The 20,075-nt window shown below is 40.3% G+C and overlaps 1 protein-coding gene across 1 annotated transcript; it reads left to right on the plus strand.

The window, feature by feature from the left end:
- The first annotated feature begins 2,732 nt into the window (after positions 1–2,732).
- On the plus strand, positions 2,733–17,334 carry acvr1ba (activin A receptor type 1Ba). Its single transcript, XM_053482705.1, has 9 exons — positions 2,733–2,963; positions 12,225–12,464; positions 12,573–12,812; positions 12,900–13,130; positions 13,813–13,980; positions 14,067–14,223; positions 14,311–14,435; positions 14,782–14,912; positions 14,999–17,334. Exons 1-9 carry the CDS (start codon positions 2,873–2,875, stop codon positions 15,122–15,124), a joined length of 1,509 nt encoding a protein of 502 aa, XP_053338680.1. The 5' UTR covers positions 2,733–2,872; the 3' UTR covers positions 15,125–17,334.
- Positions 17,335–20,075: the final 2,741 nt, after the last annotated feature.

Here is a 20,075-nt window from a genome sequence, read left to right on the forward strand (position 1 = left end):
ATTAAAGCCTGCTCATGAGCACGGATGCACATGCACAAGGCCACGAGATCACACTCTCATTTTTCACACACTCACACACAAGTGCAGATTTCACTGTAGCCTAATCTGAACTCAAGAAAAGATGTTGTAATTACTGTACACAAATTAGTCAAGGCTATCTAGACGCATGTCCTGAAGGATCTGTTTCCTGCATATTCATCACTGGGAGCTAGTAATTTGACTAGTCAAGTCTTCTAACCAGGACTATTAGTCAAAGTGTCCAGTTTCTCTAGTTAGTGAAAGAGAATCGTTTTATAAGTCTTAAAGGGGATGGACATTGATTTCTGTCTGCTGTTTTATCTATATCTGTGCTCGCATGTGTCTGTTCTCTGTATAGCCATCTGTGATGGTGCTCACACAGACTTTAGGGGAGATAATGTTCCCCGAATAGCCCAGTCTGTCTGTTTGGTCAAACGGAGTGGGGGTTGTGTAGGGAGTGTGTCTGTACACTGGACAAACTCATTTCATACTGCCATAGGGGCCTGACTCAAATGGTCCTGTTCACGATTTCGGATATGAATTCACGCCTGAAGTATGCAGATAAATCAGACATGGTGAAAGAGTCATGAAAGAATGCAGTGAGAAGCGTTTTTTCTGTGCACTACACTCAATTAAATTTCCATTTCTGTGGTGTCATGTGGCTAATAAAAAAGCATGATGGATGGCAATAAATGCTTTTATTGTGTGAAATTTAAGTCACAAGGTCCCTCTCCACCCTGCCATCTTAACACAATGAATATCCTAGCAACGGGGGAAACACGTAGAAGTTCTCAAAGATACATTTGTTCATTTAGTTCTCAGAGCAAAGTTGTCAGCTGAGTAATAAGTAAATAAGGAGATTTCCATGTGCTTTGATTAATCCTCGGCTACTGAGCACCACAGGTCTCCTAATCTTCTGTTCTCCTGCACATTTGAGTGTCTCTTTGGGTATTCGCAGGGACCCTGTAAGCTCTTTGAAATTTCATTCTGTTCACAAAAAGGGTTTAGGGAGACTCTAATGTGAGAGATATAGATAATGACCTCTGGCAGTAGACGGAGAAGGAGAAACAGACATCGGACCATGTCAGAAGCAATTCTGAAAAAGGCTGTCGACGTGTGATGTACTCTATGCAAAACATTGAAAATGAGAAACATATTTATGAAATAGTTAATCAGTTGGATAAACACATTACCCAAATGCAAAGAGAAACGGTAAAACAAAACAACGCGAGCAAAAGTTTGCATACCATATTACATAGAACATGCAAATGCAAAAAATCTAATTTTCTACCAAGACATGTTATTTTTCCAAATTTCACAATCCCTTTCTGAAAATATACAGTGCATCATGAAAAATGTTGATATTGTAACAAAGCTTACTTCTCTTTCAGAATTTATTTCAAAAAGTGTATTAAAAAAGTGTACTCATATATTTCAGATTCATTACATGTAACGTGATGTGATATATATGAATCCTTTTCTATTTAGCTTTTTATTTATGAAAATCAAAAATCCAATGTTTCAAAATATTGGAATTTTAACAAAGTGAAAAGATTCCTAATACATAAATTAAGAAAAATGTGTTAATTTATGCACTTAGTACTTGGTCAGATATCCTTTGGTACAAATTACTCAGCGCATCAGTGCAACGCAACACGAAAGAGATCAGCCTGTGACACTGTTGAAGTATTAGTAAAGACCAGGTTGCTTAAATAGCAGCCTTAAGCTCTATCATATATGCTGTTTTTATGCAGTTAGACAGTGGTTTAGTGAATAACACTGTCACCTTCCACTTGTAGGGTTTGGAGTTTAGGCCAATGTGTATGGAGTTTGGATTTTTACTACTTGTAAATAGTACAATAAAAGAGCAGCGTGCAGTGATTTGTGAAGGTGATAGTTTCTTAAACAGAATCATTACATGTGACAAGACGTTGATTTATTTGTATGAGCCGAGAGTCAACAAGAGTATGGAACGGAAACATCCTCAACCGCCAAGCAAATAAAGTTCGAAAGTCAACCATCAGCTGGAAAATTGATTCTTACAGTTTTCAGGAAAAAGGCTCAACAATCAACAGCGCTCGTTACAGTGAGACGCTTATTGAAAAGCTGGCGTTGTGATCCTGCGTGACCATTCATGTACATACACTTGTCCTCAGCAAAAACTTTGTTTTGAAGTGGTTAAGCATCCTCCCTGATCTACAGTCCTTCACCTCTTTGTTCCCCTGAAAGCAGCCCTACAAGGACGAAGAAGATTCACTTCTGATGAAGAAGTGAAGACAGCCGTGCATTCACTGCCTAAAACATTGTTTATTAAGAAAAATACGAAAGCTTGTTGACAGAAGGACCGAGTATTGAAAAGCAAAGACATTAGTTGGAAAATGTATGCATTTGTCCTATTTGTACAGCCAGCGTGCTTATAATTTTTGATCCTGCAAGACTTTCTTTCTTAAATGCTATTTTACGAGCGCATTGTTTCTCATTATTCACTCACCATGACTTATTTTGTTAGAGGGTGTTAATGTAGAGAGAGAGAGAGAGAGAGAGAGAGAGGTAGTGCTGCATTTACAACCAGAAAATATATAATAAAGTAATATTAAAGGGGGAGGTGGTGTAGGGGGGGGTGAAGCTGCACGACTGAGTGGACGAGCGCTCGCGCCACAACAAAGGGAGCGCGCATGGAGTCAAACCCTCCCCTTTTAAGAAGTGCGCGCGCCCCTTTAAGCGCAGCTGTGTGCGGAGTGCCTACCTGCTGGTGTGTGAGATAGAGACAGAGAGAGAAAGAGAGAGAGAGGGAACATATATATGAAGTGTGCTGCTGTCTCGGTATCAATAGCACACACCACCAATGCGTTAAATGCGAAGCGATGGGAATCTCGCAGTCATGTCTCTGCGACGAACCGTGTTAGCTTCGCTCGTGCTGATTGGATTAATAGCGCCGGGTGATGGTGAGTACGCGGTGGTTGTTGCGTTTACATTACTCTGGATATATATATATATGTGTGTGTGTGTGTGTGTGTGGTTATTAAGTGGCACTGCTGAGAAAGAGAGAGAGAGAGCTCATCATGGCGCTGTTTGAGGTTTACAGCCTGGTGGCTAAGGTATATAGTGTTTATTTGCTACTAAGTGTCCTCGTGCTCTCACTCGCTTTGATACATTGTTGCTTGTGTCTTTTTCCGAACAGCATATCCGGATTGTTCCGGTTCAAACCTCTGTAATTAGACGCGCGCGGTGCGTAAACGTGTTTCCAGGTTGCCTTTTGTGGTTCACGCGGCCACCAGCGCTTAAGAGCAAATATTAATATTATTTTAATTAATTTATTAATTAATTGAGTTTTCTCATTTATTTCACACGCACCACCAGGCCGTGTAACCTGACACAATATGAAGAGAATAATATCCTCCATGTGGTTTGTTAATGTTGCTAAGCTGAAAACAAGAAGAAGGTTGTTTTCCGGTTGGGTGCTCCAGTGAAAAGGCTGTGTGTGTGTGTGTGTGTGTGTGTGTGTTGCTTCCCAGGCTGAACTGCTGTTCATCACAGGACCACGATACCATCTGCGTTCATGCGGCTCCAATCAGCGGGTTTAAAGATTACTCAGCAAAGCGACATAGGAAGCCCTTATTTCTAACATATGCTATTTGTTTAGGATGAGGTTTGCACAATTTAACAGCAAGTTAATTCCTTCAAGTTGCCTTTGCTATCCATGCATGCCTAAACGCAGCCAACACTAAATAACCTATTACCTGTACTTAACCAGATTTCAATCTGAGAAGAAAATTGATAACACTCATGCATGCACTAGAAATAGAAAGAACTCTTCCTTATGGGACACAAGCTCATTTGCTAAAATAGTTTTTTTCTGATTACACTTAAAATTTAAACAAAATCCTCAGCCACATGATGGACATGTCATACAGGCAAGCTCAAATGCAATTAAATTGCCTTTGCAAACATGCCCACAGTGGACCACAGTGTGGATTTTTAGAAGTGTGTGTGGTAGGGTATTAGAAGTGCTTTCATTTTTTTCTACTCTAACCATATCTGTTTGTATATCTAAAATGTACAAGGCTGCTATTTGGATTTTTTTCCCAAGTTCCAGGAAACATTTCTCGTCTTTCTTCTTCCTCTAACTGGTTTACTAATCAGTAGTTCACTGATGTGTTGATACAAGTCAGAGGAGTCAAACACCTCCCCATTTATGACAGTCACCCATCAGAATCAGCATTTAGTTGCCAAGCACAACATGAAGAAGGAATTTATTTTGTTACGGTGCCACTGTAAATCGTGGTACATCACTAAACTTGAGATTCTGGTTAATAATTAAAATCTTGGAGTCTGTAAAAACGAAGCGCAGTTTTAGAAGATGTAGGAAGTGTGGAGTGGCGTTTTCGTGTGGGCCAGTTGCAAACTGTTCATTCAGCAAACCCAGACAGAAGTCAGAGTTGAAGTCTGGCTCTTTGTGATGGAAATGTGGGCAATGGCCCCCATTCAGAAGCCCGTCAAAGAAGTCTGCATCGCCTTTGTAAGGCCAAACGAATGTTGGTTACATTGGGTGCATACATAAACATGGGCAATGTATGGTCACGAAAGGTGGCATGGTCTTGTTTAAGCTTTCACACATTGGTGTGTGATATTTATTTATTTATTTATTTATTTAATTTTTTTCAAAGTGAAAATTGGACCTAGTATGACTAAGGGTTTTATGTACTTTCTAGTATTGTGTAATTTAACAGTTTTCTCTTGTTGTTTTTGGCAATACTAGTGATACTTGATAAGCTGTGCAATGAATTTCCCATCATTTTTCAACTAATTGCTTCTAATCTTTTCACTTTTTTTGGGGGGGGGGACTCATCTTGTTTCCAAGAAGGTTTCCTCCCTCTGTTCACACAAGGCCACTATGCTCAACACTCTGGAACATGTTCCAATACCAGGCTTAAAGGAAAGGTGAAGGACACACAGGTCCCACCTGCACCGATGAGAAATCAGCTCAGGGCTGAGTGAGTGAGTGAGGGGGCTGTTGCTTTTTGGGAGAGGTATCGGGCTGCTAGAGAGCGGTTTGCACAGCTGCTGTGTTTTTGTCCAGGGTTGAGGAGGGGTGAAGGTGCCCAAAGTGTCAGTCCCCCTGTTGAAACCGGAGAAGCTGTGGAACGGTAATGGTGCACATAGACAGCCCACACTTACCACTTCATTTGGCCCACATACTGACAAACCCCAGATCTGTCTGCCAGAACACGGTTAAAACTCTCACTTTGTGGACCATGCCTCACACGTGACTGTAGTTTGACCCAAAATTGAAGTGCTAAACAGGAGTTCATATAAACTTTTAAATATAATGGTAGATTTAAGGTGTTATAGTATTACATGCTGTATTGGTAACGGTGTGTTGGCATAAACAGTTATTTTTGTTACACTACTGTAAGTCAGCAAATATTTTTATTAATTACATTTACATGTCATTTCACTGCCTTTACCTGGAGCTAGCTAACTTTACTAGTTAGCTAACAGAAGGAAACAGCAGCAGGGACTAGCTTTTAGCTAGCTGCATGAACTTTACCTCCGGTATTATCTGTTGTCTTTAATTGTATTCTGTATGCTTTAGGGATTTTAGATTAGTCTGGAGTTTTGGCTTTTGAGAAACACTTGACCCCCGAAGTCTTGGTAAATTCTGATCTGTCAAAACACCAGCATTCCCATTTAGGAACCATGCAAAATCAGATATTGGAGATGGAAGCTGATCATAACTGAGAACGGAAGTATATCACTGTTTAGATTTCTCTGAAATATCTTGTTTTTAATGGCAGCCCAAGTATGTTACTGCCACCTGCTGTATTGGAGGCTGTAAATACACAAGTCGGTATTTACAAGTGTACTTGAAAAGGAGAGCAAAAATAAATGTGAATGCCAGCCAGCGGGGGGAGTGGGAAGGAGAACAATCGTTCCCGGGCACAAATCAATCAAGCCTAATGTGCAAACGCCCTCAAACTTGGAGAGCTAGCTAGCAAACATTAGGTAGCCATGCTAACAGTCCTGTTGCTGTTAAACCTGTGAGGGTTCTTTACTTAAAGTATGAGATACCATTTAAAACAGTAAGTGTTTAAGAAATTGGTTAGACGTGCGTGTGTGTGGCAGAGGAGTGCATTTCTTACTCTGCGCTCAGCAGCCACGCTGACTCGATTACAGCGTAATCAGGCTGATGGACCTGGAAGCAGCCTGTCATGAAGGCTGGAGCGCTCACACTGCCGTGTGACGCTCCTCACAGTGCTGTGTAAGAAAACGGCATCGGCGTAATAGAGCAGCAATGAGCCAGGTACCCTGGAGGCAGGGTGCATCTCTGTGTTTTCTAGTTGTTTCACTTTTCAGCAAACCGAACGAACCTTTGGGAAATTGCCTTATCTTTAACAGAAGCACATCTTTTCATACTGTGGTTGAGAAATGTGTATGAAGTATGTATATGTATGTATATATATATATATATATATATAATTTTTTTTTTTATTTTTTTTTTTTTCGGATTTGGTGGTAGAACTGTAATCTATGAGCTGGTCTTGTGGTTTTTAAAAATAGTATTAAGAGCCCAAAAATAAGGGTGTGTCTGGAACGCTTCAAATTTACAGAGTAATTAAGACCTCAAGACTGAGACAACTGACAGGCAGCATCAAGACGGAGCCAAAGTACGGCAGCTGGCGTGAGAACACCCTAATGTCAGAATAAAGGTATAAAAAATTTAATAAAAACGGACATTAAAAAACAGTTTATTTAGCATGTGTCTGCTTGTTCAGGAAGCTGGCGCCTGAGCTCCAGAGGAAAGGGATATATGTGGGTTTGCGTGGGCGGAGATTTCTGTGTATCTCAGTGTAAGTGTTTTGAATCGAAGGCTGCGGGTTAGCCTTTGACTGTAGGGGTCGAGTTCACGGTCACAGAAGATCGAGATCTGGCTTCGCTTCTTTAATGACCTTGCTAATGACCTGAGGGGCCAGCAAGCAGCTCAGCCTAACTGCACTTAGCCTTTACTTGACCCGACTTGATCTGTTTGTTCAGAGGCTTTTTTGTGTGTCTTGTTTGTTTATCATCTTTTTAGCTTAATGACATAATGGCCCGCCTGTTTGGTTTCTATAATTTCGTGATATCGCGTGCACTCTGGAACAGGGCGGATAAGACAAGCAATGCTACCAAATCCGGTGCAAAAGATAAAAATTTTTTCCCTTGTAAAGATGTAGGCCAGGGGTAATCGGAACAAACTCCCATGGCCACACAGGGCTATTTAATTTTGAAAATGTGGCTTTTCCTGATGCAGTACGCGTTCATTATAGTCACATGTTAAATTTAGCAATTCTCTGAGGATGCCTCGGTAATCAAAGGGAAGCTTGGTTTGCTTGTATCTTTAGTACAGTGTTTCCTGCACAATTAAGGATAGTTTAAAAGCCTGCTATATCCCCTAATCTCGCACATAACATGGATCTCAGCATCAATTCATTTAAGTGATTTAATAGCTATGTTTACCACTTTGTTAATTTCAAAATCGCGCCATGTTATTCCTCAGGTTACGTTGCACACGACTGAATGACTGAATCACCTAGGGGGTATACATATTGGATAGATAAGGTCTTATGATTCCTGGGGTGAAAAAGGTTTCTGCTTTTGGACCAGACAGGTAACTTGACTACGAGAACAGAAAGGATGCTCCTCCTTCCACTGTATTGATTTTGTAAGTGTGTGTGTGTTGGTGCACAGGAGTGTGTGTGCATGCTCTGTCTGGTGGCGTCAGCATGTCTTAATCAGCTCCCTGTCTGGGGGCTCTATGGATCTCATTTCAGCCTTTTGCATCTTGGGTAACAGCACTCTCGTAGTCGGCTTGCTCCCTCTGGCCCCCGGCATCCTGTTCTGTATGACACAAAAGGAGGATGATGGACTTTAATTATTCGGATGGAAGCCACAGTAGGAACTGAGCGAGCCCAGAACCACACCTTTTAAAAAATAAATAGGAAGAAATTACGGTTTATCATTTTGTAGTTTTCTCCAAATGATTGTATTTGCACCCCAAGATTGCTCTGGGGTTGGGGAAATATTTGGCCTGCACAGGCCTTAGTCACTTTACCGGTAATATGCAATTATTTATGCCAGATCCATTTGCGGTTTCATCGTCTCTCTAAACCCCACTCCGATCGTTCAGACTTGCACTTAATGTTAACAGCACACTCCCCCATACACTCACACACGCACACACCCCTTCTTCCCTGCATGTCTGTCACTTCCTGTCTGAACAAGAATGGAATGATAAGAACTTCACACTGCCAGCGAGATCCCTGGGCCAGGGATTTTACAGAATTCTCTCTTTCCTACGGGTTAATTCAAAGTCTAGACTGGGTTTTAATGACTGTCGCAGCTGGCCCCCTCGGCCAAAACTGCATTGTAATGCCGAGAGCAGTGGGATCCCTGCCCCCAACCCTGTCCTGTATCTGCCTCTTTCCTCCCCCAGCAGCAGTGCAAGGCCCATGGTGGGGGTGGGTCGTCGTCCAGCCCCTAACAGCCCCTCTCCTCACAGGCCATTCGTGCTCTTTGTTGAGGCACAGTGAGGCCAGTCCCTCCTCATGTCTGCCTAATCTCCAAACAAAGGGCCAGTGTAAGGGCACCAATTATGTGTATCCAAGAGCATACTCATTTACACCCTGTTCAGTGCCTTTAGTTTCAATCAGATGCCATATTAGACACTTTGATTTGGCAGTCACAGTTGGGAATTGTGACATTTTCGCCGTGTCACCTCTTTTAGCTCGGTGAATTCAAAACCATTGTTTATAACCGAGACATTTCAGCAGCTTGCTATTTCGAGCTTATGCTCTATTTACTGTCTGTAGTCGTTATATGTTAAGAGATCATATGTTGACATGAGTTATTTGTAATGACGGGCAATTCAGTGATCTCATTGCCCTTGTTTACACCGTGGCTGACAAAAACAATTTTCTATCTGTTTGCCGGTTAGTGAGGTGTTCCTCAGGAAGGTGCTGTCCTCTGAGAGAGAGCTGGAGCTTTGCTGTGTGGTGTTTTTGACGAATATCACCACTGGACCTGACCACAGTCCATACCACAGGCCACATACAGACAGCACACATGGAGATGTGTTCATGCTCTTCAAAGCAATTCGTCCACTAGTGCACGCTATAACCATATACTACACCAGCGATGTACATTTGGTTGTCCACATAGTTGCCCTTTAAATCTCAGTTCAGTCAAAAGCAATTGTTTAAGATTCAGAGGAATGCAGTGGTAGCTCTTTCATTTTATTTATTTATTTCTGGTGATACGTGCACTGTTAAGGGTAATTGGACCGCAAGCCTGGGTTTCGATGAGGTCATGTTTCCTCAGTGCTTGTGCGTGCAGTTTTAATGGAATTTCACGCACCCAAACACAAGCATGCCAATATTTTAATCTTTAGTGAATATACACAGGAACAAAATTTCACTTAATGGTCGACCCTGCAGCCAAACACAGCCAAGTATGCCAATATTTTAATCTTTAGCAAAAAACAGAGACGCTGACGCACAAACATTACCAGACTAGATCACTGAGCTGTGCAGCTGCGTCTCAACTTTTTCTATACTATGGTAGAGGGCACTAGGTAGTACATACGGCTAGATACTGTAATGGTTATAAATATCGTGGCTGGACAGACCTTTTGGATTAGAGAGGTGGCGGATTCATCACAAGTCCCAGCTTGACTTGGACGACCCTTATACTTAACAAATGCAAAGAAATGTGAGATTAATGGAGATAAATCCAAAATGTTTTTTTTTTTTTTTTTTTTTTTATCTGTCAGAAAAAATAACTTAAGCAGACAGATCTAACGTTCTACTCGAGCATTTGATGTAAGAACAGTTACTCTGAATGTCTCTGTGACTGCATTTGACCAGTCAGTGCAGCTTGCATAGTACCTGAGCAAAAAGGGCAACCAAATTCTTCATGGGGGGAAAGGGGGGGGGGCATGGTGCCAGTGTGGGTAATTTGGCAAGCCTTGCCATGCTGCCTGATGGAAAAGCACTATATTAGTGCAATGATTGGGAGGAAATGGCACAGAGTTGTTTTTTTCCACTTTATCTGGGCCTGGTCACCCCTGTGCAATATTCAGGAAATTCCTGGTGCATGTGAACAGTTAACTTGGATCTGCTCCACTGCCAGTTACTGGCAGTACAGTTTTTATGCCTTAAAGAACACAGCCATTCAACAATCACTGTGTATACAGAGAGAGAGAGAGACACACGCACACACACACGCACACACACACGCACACCCGTTCCTCCCTCCATTGCTCACTCAGTCACTCACTCACTCACTTACTTACTCACTCATGTTCTTGCTTTCTCTCCCTCATTGTTTCTTTCAGTCGAGTATTATTGCCACGACTGTTAAAATATTCAGCACTGTCAAAGCTCTCAAATTAGGTGAGTCAACAACAATAGTAACAAACACTATCGCTTGTACACATATGAAAGGGTGTGGCCAGGCAGCTTCTGTGTCATGTCTTGTGCAATCCATGTGTGAGAAATGAAGTGGAAGTGCATTGAGTAAAATCAGTTTAAACCTTTCCAAGAGTCCAAAGTGTGAAACAAAAAAGAAACTAAACGAGAAGTGAGTACGTTTGTATGTGTGTGCCAAGGACAGGATCTACCAATATAAGTCTTGTACAAACATCAGAAGTTGAAGTGTGTTGACGGAGCAAAGCGAAGTAGGGATTATAGTTTAGCAGTCCTACAAAGGACTGTGGTGTAAAGTTCTTGGATTAACAGAAAAATCAGCTTTTTCCACTCCCAGGGTCATGTCACCGTTACAGATCCTGGTTTTCAAATCCTGTTATTTTTGAAAACCAGCACAATTTGTCCTAAGTGGCCTACCATTGTTGGTGGCTGAGCTCTGGGGCTGATAAGAGCAGGGTGTGAGTGAAGCGTGACAGGCAGGCCTACCCTCCCCCCAGCGATGACCTCAACCTCTCGTCTGAGCTGCCTCCGTGTGCCAGAGACGCCGGGGCCCCCCTCTAATCCCAGTCACTTTCAGTCAGCAATGACACTTAAAAATAGTTATAAAACGTGGCTTACGTGCCAGGACAATGGGACACGTCTGTTCGGATGCCCTTGAAAATCAAAGTTGCTTAATAGATCATCTACTTGAGAATAAATGCATGTTTAAGAAAAGAGGAAGTGGGATACTAAGACTTCTTTGTTTATGCCTTACTCTTTAATCCCGATTTGCGTTTGATTTTTAATCGTGTTTTTATTTTATTTATTTTTCTTTCGAGCTACTGTGCATAATGACGTATTGCTCCGTGCCATCAGCACTGTGCTGCAGTCTGTTTCAGCTCCACAGTCTGTTTGGATTCATCTGCAGTGGCGGATTCGGTTTCATGTTATGCAGCCCGGTGGTAAACTGGTGCCCGCGTTCATGGCCTCTGCTTGAACTAACAGTGACACCTTCTCAATTGCATGCAGTGTCGTATTGACTTTGCTCGCCCCCTGGTGGCACCAGACCTGCACCTGCAACCGGTCATGTACTGGGGTCCATGAGTTCATCACCTACATCTTCTCTCTATTTGTCTGAAGATATAAAAACTGTGCATTTGGGTTTTTGGACATATAATACAGGACAAAAGTTAACATGACTTTTAAAAGGTGTAGATTTTTACAACTACTGGAATATTGGAACAACATCGTAAAAATTATGAACTCACAAAATACTTGTATTATTGTTATTATTATTATTTGTAGTAGTAGTAGTAATAGTAGGGTGGTGGTGGTAATGATGATAATACTGAGAAGTGGAAATAGACATTAAAAAAAAAGTGCCACTTTTAAAAATATATATTTAATGCTCAGTCATGCTTGTATAGTTGGTTAAATAAAATCCAAAAAAGACAAAAATTCTCTGGGCTAAACAAAAGTCTAAAATTCTCTTTAGAAGTTCCATTTTAAAGATGCTTGCCTATAAATTATTGGGTATTAGGACTCAGAAATGCTGCATCAGCATTTTTCATGTTCAAATTTTCTAGGAGAAATGCAGTGGGTAATGGTTAGTTTGTGTTAATGGGTAATCGGTAATAGTTCATTTTGGGGTTTTCGCAGGTGTATGGTGCCAGACAAGCTATGATTAAATCGATTATGCTTTTTAAGCTGATTTTTAAGTATGCAACAGCTTCTCTGAATCAATTAAATTTTTTGTCTCTGCAGCTTTGAAGTGTAACTGTACCAACTGTGAAAAAAGTGGCTATGAGTGCGAGACAGATGGGGCCTGTATGGCCTCCACCTCCTACATTAAGGGCCAGGAGCAGCATGTGCGCATCTGTATCCCACGTGAGAGTCTAATCCCACCTGGTCAGCCCATCTACTGTCTGAGTGCGGAGGGAGTGCTCAACACGCACTGCTGCTACACAGACTACTGTAACAGCGTCGACCCACAGGTCCCTAATGGTGAGTTTCTCAGTAATTATTGCTTTGTTACTTGATTAAATGGTTGCTCTGTGGCACACCCTTTTTAACAACTATAGTCACTAACCAAGAGTTAATTCTCTTTTGCAGTGATCGGTAAGCATGACAGCTGGGGTCCAGTGGAGTTAGTAGCGGTCATAGCAGGACCAGTCTTTGTCTTCTGTCTCCTGCTGATCATCGGAGTCTTCCTGTTCCAGCACCACCAGAGGAACTACAACCACCGGCAGAGGCTAGATGTAGAAGATCCTTCATGTGATCACCTTTACCTAGCCAAAGACAAAACCCTGCAGGACCTCATATTTGACTTGTCAACCTCTGGCTCTGGGTCTGGTCAGTCCCACCGCATTTCTTCAGTCACATTTTCAGTGTGTTTGTACCAGAACATGCTTAAGTTCTGGTTTGCTACATGCTTCGCAGGTTTACCTCTGTTCGTGCAAAGGACCGTGGCAAGGACTATTGTTCTTCAAGAAATTATAGGAAAGGGCCGCTTCGGGGAGGTGTGGAGAGGGAAGTGGAGAGGAGGAGACGTGGCTGTGAAGATCTTCTCTTCCAGAGAGGAGCGCTCCTGGTTTAGAGAGGCTGAGATCTACCAGACCATAATGCTCCGGCACGAGAACATTTTAGGATTCATTGCAGCAGACAACAAGGGTAAGTGTTCAAGTGTTTGCATTTTGAAGATTCCTTCAAATGTGGCCTTTGTTTCACTGAAAGTGAAGGGTGCAGCAGTCTGTTTTATGAACCAGCATTTTTTGCGAGTTGGGTGTAGAGTCCAAAAGAGGAGATGGTACATGTAGAACCGGGTTATTGCAAGTAAATATATTTTTTAAAGATAAAATATATTAATAAAAAGTAAACATTTATTTAAAATTATAAAATAATAAAAGCAAGAAGATTTATGTGAAATGCACTCGATGAGAGACAGGTTTTTGTAAAAGCTCGGTAAGTGTTGCATTACGTTATCCAACCGCAGTTTAGCTCTGCAGGCCAGACTCTGGTTTTAGATTGGACTTCATGGTCTACAGAGTTTGGGGGGGGATTTCAGTGATTCTTTTGTGTGGCTATTCACGTATCACCACACTGACTGGTTAAACAAGAACAGGTTAGCTCAGCAGTATGACAGTTTTTTTGTTGTGTGTAAATTATGTAGGAGTCAAGTTTATGTTCTGAACAAAACTTCAGAAGCTTAAAACTTTTTTTGTTTGTTTGTCCCCCCCCCCTTTTTTTTCTCTTTATAACTTATCATGTAAAACATTGTATTTATTGTTATTTTTTATTTTGAAAAATAAGATTATTCCTAGTTTGTTCTGACTTCCCATTTGTCCTCATGTAGACAATGGCACCTGGACTCAGCTTTGGCTGGTATCAGACTATCATGAACACGGCTCTCTGTTTGACTACCTGAACCTCTACTCAGTCACCATCGAAGGCATGATCAAGTTGTCTCTTTCAGCCGCTAGTGGTCTTGCACACCTCCATATGGAGATCCTCGGCACACAGGGTAAAATGTCCACATGTTTGATTCTTTGTTAAGGTATTTTTTTGCTTTTGTTTGTTTTTAAACTGCACTATTTTTTTGTCCTAAAGGAAAGCCTGGAATTGCACACAGAGATCTCAAATCTAAAAACATCCTGGTAAAGAAAAATGGCACCTGCGCCATAGCAGACTTGGGGCTGGCTGTACGTCACGAGTCTGTCACTGATACTATTGACATCGCCCCTAATCAGAGGGTGGGCACCAAAAGGTACTGCTCCAGCTCTGTTTAAATGGTTGAAAATGTTTGGAAGGACACATTACAAATACTTTAATTTTAAAACTGCTTGTTTTTAAGATATATGGCCCCGGAGGTGCTGGATGAAACTATCAACATGAAGCATTTTGATTCATTTAAGTGTGCTGATATCTATGCATTAGGACTGGTGTACTGGGAGATAGCGAGACGGTGTAATGCTGGAGGTAAGATCACTAAAAGCACTAAAACTATGAACTAAAGCGCTTATTTTGTTGTCATTGCTAAAATCTGTCTTAACAATTGTGTTCTGTTTATGATTAAAGTAAGTGGTTTCCAGATGGTTCACCAGTACATGAGTCAATCATTATATTCGCAATAGATTAAGTTGTTTATATTTTAATTTTCTTTTGCGTATTGCTGATCGGTATAGGAGTGTATTAAAAATTTTTTTGGTTGTTTTTTTTTTCCTTCTCACATTGCAGATGTCGGTATTTGCAAGTTCCGATAATGGTTTTAGTCATCACTGACTGTAAATCATGACTTTGTTTTACCGTTGCTTTATTCCAACAGGCGTCCATGAGGAGTACCAGCTGCCTTACTACGACCTGGTGCCCTCTGACCCTTCCATTGAAGAGATGAGAAAGGTTGTGTGTGACCAGAGATTGCGACCCAATGTGCCCAATTGGTGGCAGAGCTATGAGGTATACACTCCGTTTAGCACCCCTTCATTCTAAGTATCGTTTAAAGGCTTTAAAATGTTGATCATAAGTGTGTGTGTTTTGTCTAGGCATTGAGGGTGATGGGGAAGATCATGCGCGAGTGCTGGTACGCTAACGGAGCAGCCAGACTCACAGCGCTGCGCATTAAGAAGACGCTCTCACAGCTCAGCGTGCAGGAGGATGTTAAGATGTGATGCACACGCGGGTTGCCGCTCTCCCAGAGACGGACACAGAGTGACCTGCCAGTTTCAGACACCGTTTTTATAAAGTCGTGACAGGGACTACCTCACCTTTTTAGCCAAAACTACTGAGCTTTAGGCCACTCCAGCTGTTCTTCAATCCCTCCATGGGATCCGGTCTGTTAGTGTCCGTATCCATCACATCGACTCTACACACTTCCACCGCATGGACATTTTTTTTTGTTTGTTTTCTTTCCAAGGCAAGATAAATTCATTAACTGTGACGCAACTGTTTTTTATTTTTGTTTGTTTTTAGTTTTTTTTTTTTTTTTTTAAACAATTTTGCCCTTGAAAATGAACTTTTGTGTATGAGCATGGATGTATATGCGGTCTTATTCTGTGTGTGTCTTTTAGCCCATACAGTATGTTGTATCTGAATCATAGCTTGTTCTAAACTGTGGTGGTGAGGTTGTGATTTCTGATTTTATCTGCCTTTGGCATAGAAAAAGGACAAAGTAAAGAATCTGATAGACTGTGACACTGTCAGCGAGGCCGGGTTGCAGTGTAGTTTTTCGCTGTCACACCGTTCAAGGAAATAAATTGTGTTTGAGGAGTTAAATGTAAATATCAGGTTGCTGAGAAAATGCTTGTATGAACATGAATTCAAGACTCGATTATTTAACTGATCAATATCGCGACCTAGACTTGCTGTACAAAAAGGCATGTTTCTTATACGCATTGAGATTTATGTGCGGTTGACTGTTTATCAGAGAGGTGGGTTTTTCCCCCCCAATTTTTTTTTTTTTTTTTTTTAATTTTTTTTTTACATATATAATGTAGCTGTTCAGGACACTGTGAGATTAATGCTCATTCAGGTTATGGCCATTAATTAATGATACTAAGATGATGTGTACAATATATAATGCTGTGCAGACATCAAATTTAGGGCAAGAAATGTAGCATAATTCATTCATACTTGGTTCAGTTTTGTTTGTTTTTATTTTTATTTCCCCTTTTCGAGCATGCTCTATACCCAACTGGTCTTCTATCAATAGGATTTTATGAACTGCACTATTGTACCTTTGGAGAAGTGGCAGAAAGTGACTGCTGTTCCACTTTCAGAAGCGTCCTGTAAATGGTTCATGTAAAAAATAATGCATTGATGTATCTGCTTATTTATAATGTAACATTTATAATCTACAACCTTCTATGATATTTTTTCATCATGTATTTTATAGATTTTAATTGAAGCCAATGGGAAGGTACTACTGACTGTTTAGTTCCTTGCATGAATGAAATTCTCAAAGCGTAGTTTTCTGTTTACTGTCCGAGTAACTTCCAGTTTTTCCAGTATTCCAGTATCTGACACACGGGTCTGCATAGTGTGTGGAAAACATTTAAAAAATTAACATTTTTCCGATGCGGTTTTGTAGAATTCTTTAAAAAGTATTGGAACAGAAATACAATGTGAGGTGTGTGTGTGTGAGAGACCTCCAGGGTTTTACCTTGGCTGTTTCGGGAGGACATACAAGATCTGTAATGGTTGATTTGAGCACAGTGGATGTATGCACAGTTTTGTTGTAAATCTTGATAAGTCAGGATACATTTTGTTTTGAGTACAGATAAAATCTTGCTTGGATTACTATACAGAGGAACACTGGTTAACATTGATATGACATTACAGCACTAATGTGAGGTTATGATTTATAACTCCCCACCCCCACAAAAAAAATCCCTACCGGATTTTCCTACCCATTTTACCAAAAAAAAGGAAGAAAAAAAAAACTACTGTAAAGAAAAAAGCTGTTAACATTTTCCTTAATCATATTGAATAATCTGACAATCCACAAGCATCCTCCGAGTCGAGCACTGGAATTTTTCTTTGGCTAACGTTGGGAAAAATGGACTTGTCATTGCCTCTTTTTTTTTTTTTTTTCTTTCTTTTTTTTTTTTTAGAACTTGTGTTTTCCTGTTTGATTGTGAGACATTCATACAGCAAATACTTCCTGAGACTTCTGACACTAGGAGGGATTTTACAGCAGATGTTAGTCAGGCCACTTACTGGAAGAATCTCACTGGTGTGTAGACTAACTGGCCTTGTTTGTTTTGTCACAATGACTGGATGCTGTAATTTAAACCATATGTTAAACCCATGCCTAATGCAAATTCTGTTGGGGGTTTGTTCAAGTTGTACATAATTAATACATTTTGTTTTTTTATCTTCATGTCTGTGTTTCTTTAATTACAAGATAAGATGCATACTTTGTTTCTAGTAGCATTTTACTTTCCATTTGGCGAAAAATTTGTATTAGGGAATGATGAATTCTTTAATATAGAAGATTGTAAAATGAAAGACTGTCCCTAACCTATAATCAAATTTAATAATTTATTATACAGTAAGTGTACATACTTTATATAATGGTCATAAAACAGCTTTATACAAATTTAGATGCAAATTTTGATACCGAGTGAGCAAACTAGAGATGGTGTAAGTAGATAACAGACGGGTCAAGTAAACAGTCAGCGAGAAGACGTGAAGAAATCTTAAAAGGAAACCAAACATCCCAACCTTGTTAGGGCAACAATGGCTATCATAAATTAATACCTTTTTATACTGATTAATACTTTTTAAACTGAAATTAATACCTTTTAAACTAACTATAAAATTAAACAGTTGTAAGTATTTAAAGGATGTTCAGTAAATAGTCCAGGGATAAGAAGAAAGCAGTATTTATTATTAAAGCAGCAGCTAAAATCTGTACTATTAAAATGAGCTTGGATGAATCTTAAACTGTTTTTGTCGAGTATGAGGTTGTGGTGTGTATGTGTACAGTATATACAGTGCTTTAAAAAAGTTTTTGCCCTTGCCTATTTTTTTTTTGTGCCATATTTAGGTTTCCATCTGGTAGATCTGCCATTAATCAAGCCTGAGTGTGGTAAGTGAAATTTAATTCAGCTTTCCAAAAACGAGGCACATGGGTTATTTCATAATTCTGTTTAATAATCTGAATAAAATCTGCAAAAAAACAAAAACAAAAAAAAACAGGTAATACTTTTTCACAGCACTGTACATAACACTGATTATCTTGTTTCAATGGCACCTGGAAGTGTTATATGTGGAATATGTTAAGCAATGAACATTGTTTCCCTGAAGCCGATATGGTGGAAGCAGAAAAAATGGGCAACCAGACAAACAAGGGCAGAGGAGCGGGTCAGAACAACTCCATCACTGCAGTGGTCTAAGGAAGGAAAAATTGCTGACAAGGTCATGGGCGGCCAAAGGCTCATTGATGCATGTGGGGAGTGAAGGCTGGCCGGTGGAGTCTGAAATAGAAGAGATAGTGTAGCTCAAATAGCTGAAAAGGTTAATGCTGGATAAAAAGGGGTGAGAAGACATCGTGCACTCAGTGAATGGGGTTGGATAGCCAGGCAGGATACCAATGCAGACCTGTTTCCCCCGCCAGAAACATGTGATTACAATGTGTGTGTGATGATCAGAACTGGACAATAGATCAGTGGAAGAAGGTGCCTGGTCAGATGTATCATGTTTGCTTCTAAGTCATGTATCCGGGGAAGAAAAGGTACCAGGATGCACAATGGGGCAAAAGGCAAGTGAGCAGAATCGGTGTGATGCTCTGAGCAACAGTCTGCTGGAAAACCCATTCATTCAAAGTCCTGGCATTCATGCGGATGTTATTTTGACACCACCCACCTAAACATTTTTGCTGGCCACGTACACCCCTTAATGAAAATTGAATCCCTGAAGGCATTGAACTCTTTTAACCTTCAGTCTCTCCAGATCTCAATCCAGTCAAACATCTGTGGAATGTGTTGGGGAAAAAAAACTAGTCTGATCCGTAGGTTGTCTCGGCTTTGCAACATGCAGGACTTAAAGCCATCTGCTGCTGGCGACCCGGTGCAAGATACCACAGTATACCTTCAGAACTCTAGTGGAGTCCAGGGGTGTTTGTAGCAAATACAGTATTAGTCAGAAATATGTGTGAGAAAGATGGACATAGAAAAACAGTATACAGTGTATATGCAGATAATATACAGATTTATAGTCTATGAAATGTCCTATGAAGATATATATATATATATATATATATAGCGCATACTGAGAATCTGTAATTGGTGAAATGGTGCATTTAATTTGTAATTGCCAAAGTTGCAATAAATTCCTGGCTCTTTTATACAGTATCATAACTCTGATACAAAGTTGAACACTTTTTTTGGCAGTAAAGTGTATAATAGTAATAATATTAATAATTCTTCAAATCAATCCCACAACTAAAAAATGTAACTTGTTTTAAATTCTGGATGTTTTTTTTTTTTTATTCAATTAAGAATCCAAAACAAGTTTTTTTGTCTAAACAAAAACTTTTTAGAAACAGACTTCTTACAAACCCGAAGATCAAGATGAGATACTTGTGGTCTTCTAGCAAACAGTACGTTATACAGTATCTCCCAAATGTGAGTACACCCCTCTAATTTCAGATACCAAACACTTTGGTACATCTTCACGAAGATGAAACTTGAGTATACTGTGTTGTAGAATAGTCCATGTCTCACTCGTATAACAGTAAAGACTTACTGTCCTCTGAAAATAACTCAACGTAAAGCCATTATTGTCAAAGAAGCTGGCAACAAAAGTAAGTACACCCTAAGTGGTAACAGCTGTACATCTCTAACCATGCGAAGTCACATGTCCCATTTATCATGTTATCATGCTTGATGGAACCATATAACATTGTGTATCTTATATTATAGCATTTGAATTTGAGTAGAATAATCTCATTCAATTACTGGAACCACGTCCTGTGGTCTGATGAGACAAACTTGAAGATACTTGTTTACGTCAGATGGTGTCCAGCATGTGTGGTGAGGAGTATCAAGAAAATTGTCACTTGCCTACAGTTAAGCACAGTGGTGGTAGCAGCATGATGGTCTGGGGCTGGGAAACATG

This window comes from Clarias gariepinus, chromosome 22 (assembly GCF_024256425.1).
Source record: "Clarias gariepinus isolate MV-2021 ecotype Netherlands chromosome 22, CGAR_prim_01v2, whole genome shotgun sequence".
NCBI classification, from domain to species: Eukaryota; Metazoa; Chordata; class Actinopteri; order Siluriformes; family Clariidae; genus Clarias; species Clarias gariepinus.

Excerpts from the sequence above, each read along its gene's own strand:
- acvr1ba (XM_053482705.1), top strand. The coding sequence starts at position 2,873 with ATGCGAAGCGATGGGAATCTCGCAGTCATGTCTCTGCGACGAACCGTG. Across the intron at positions 12,813-12,899 it reads AACCTCTGGCTCTGGGTCTG|GTTTACCTCTGTTCGTGCAA; the intron begins GTCAGTCCCACC and ends CATGCTTCGCAG. Across the intron at positions 14,436-14,781 it reads GAGACGGTGTAATGCTGGAG|GCGTCCATGAGGAGTACCAG; the intron begins GTAAGATCACTA and ends TTATTCCAACAG.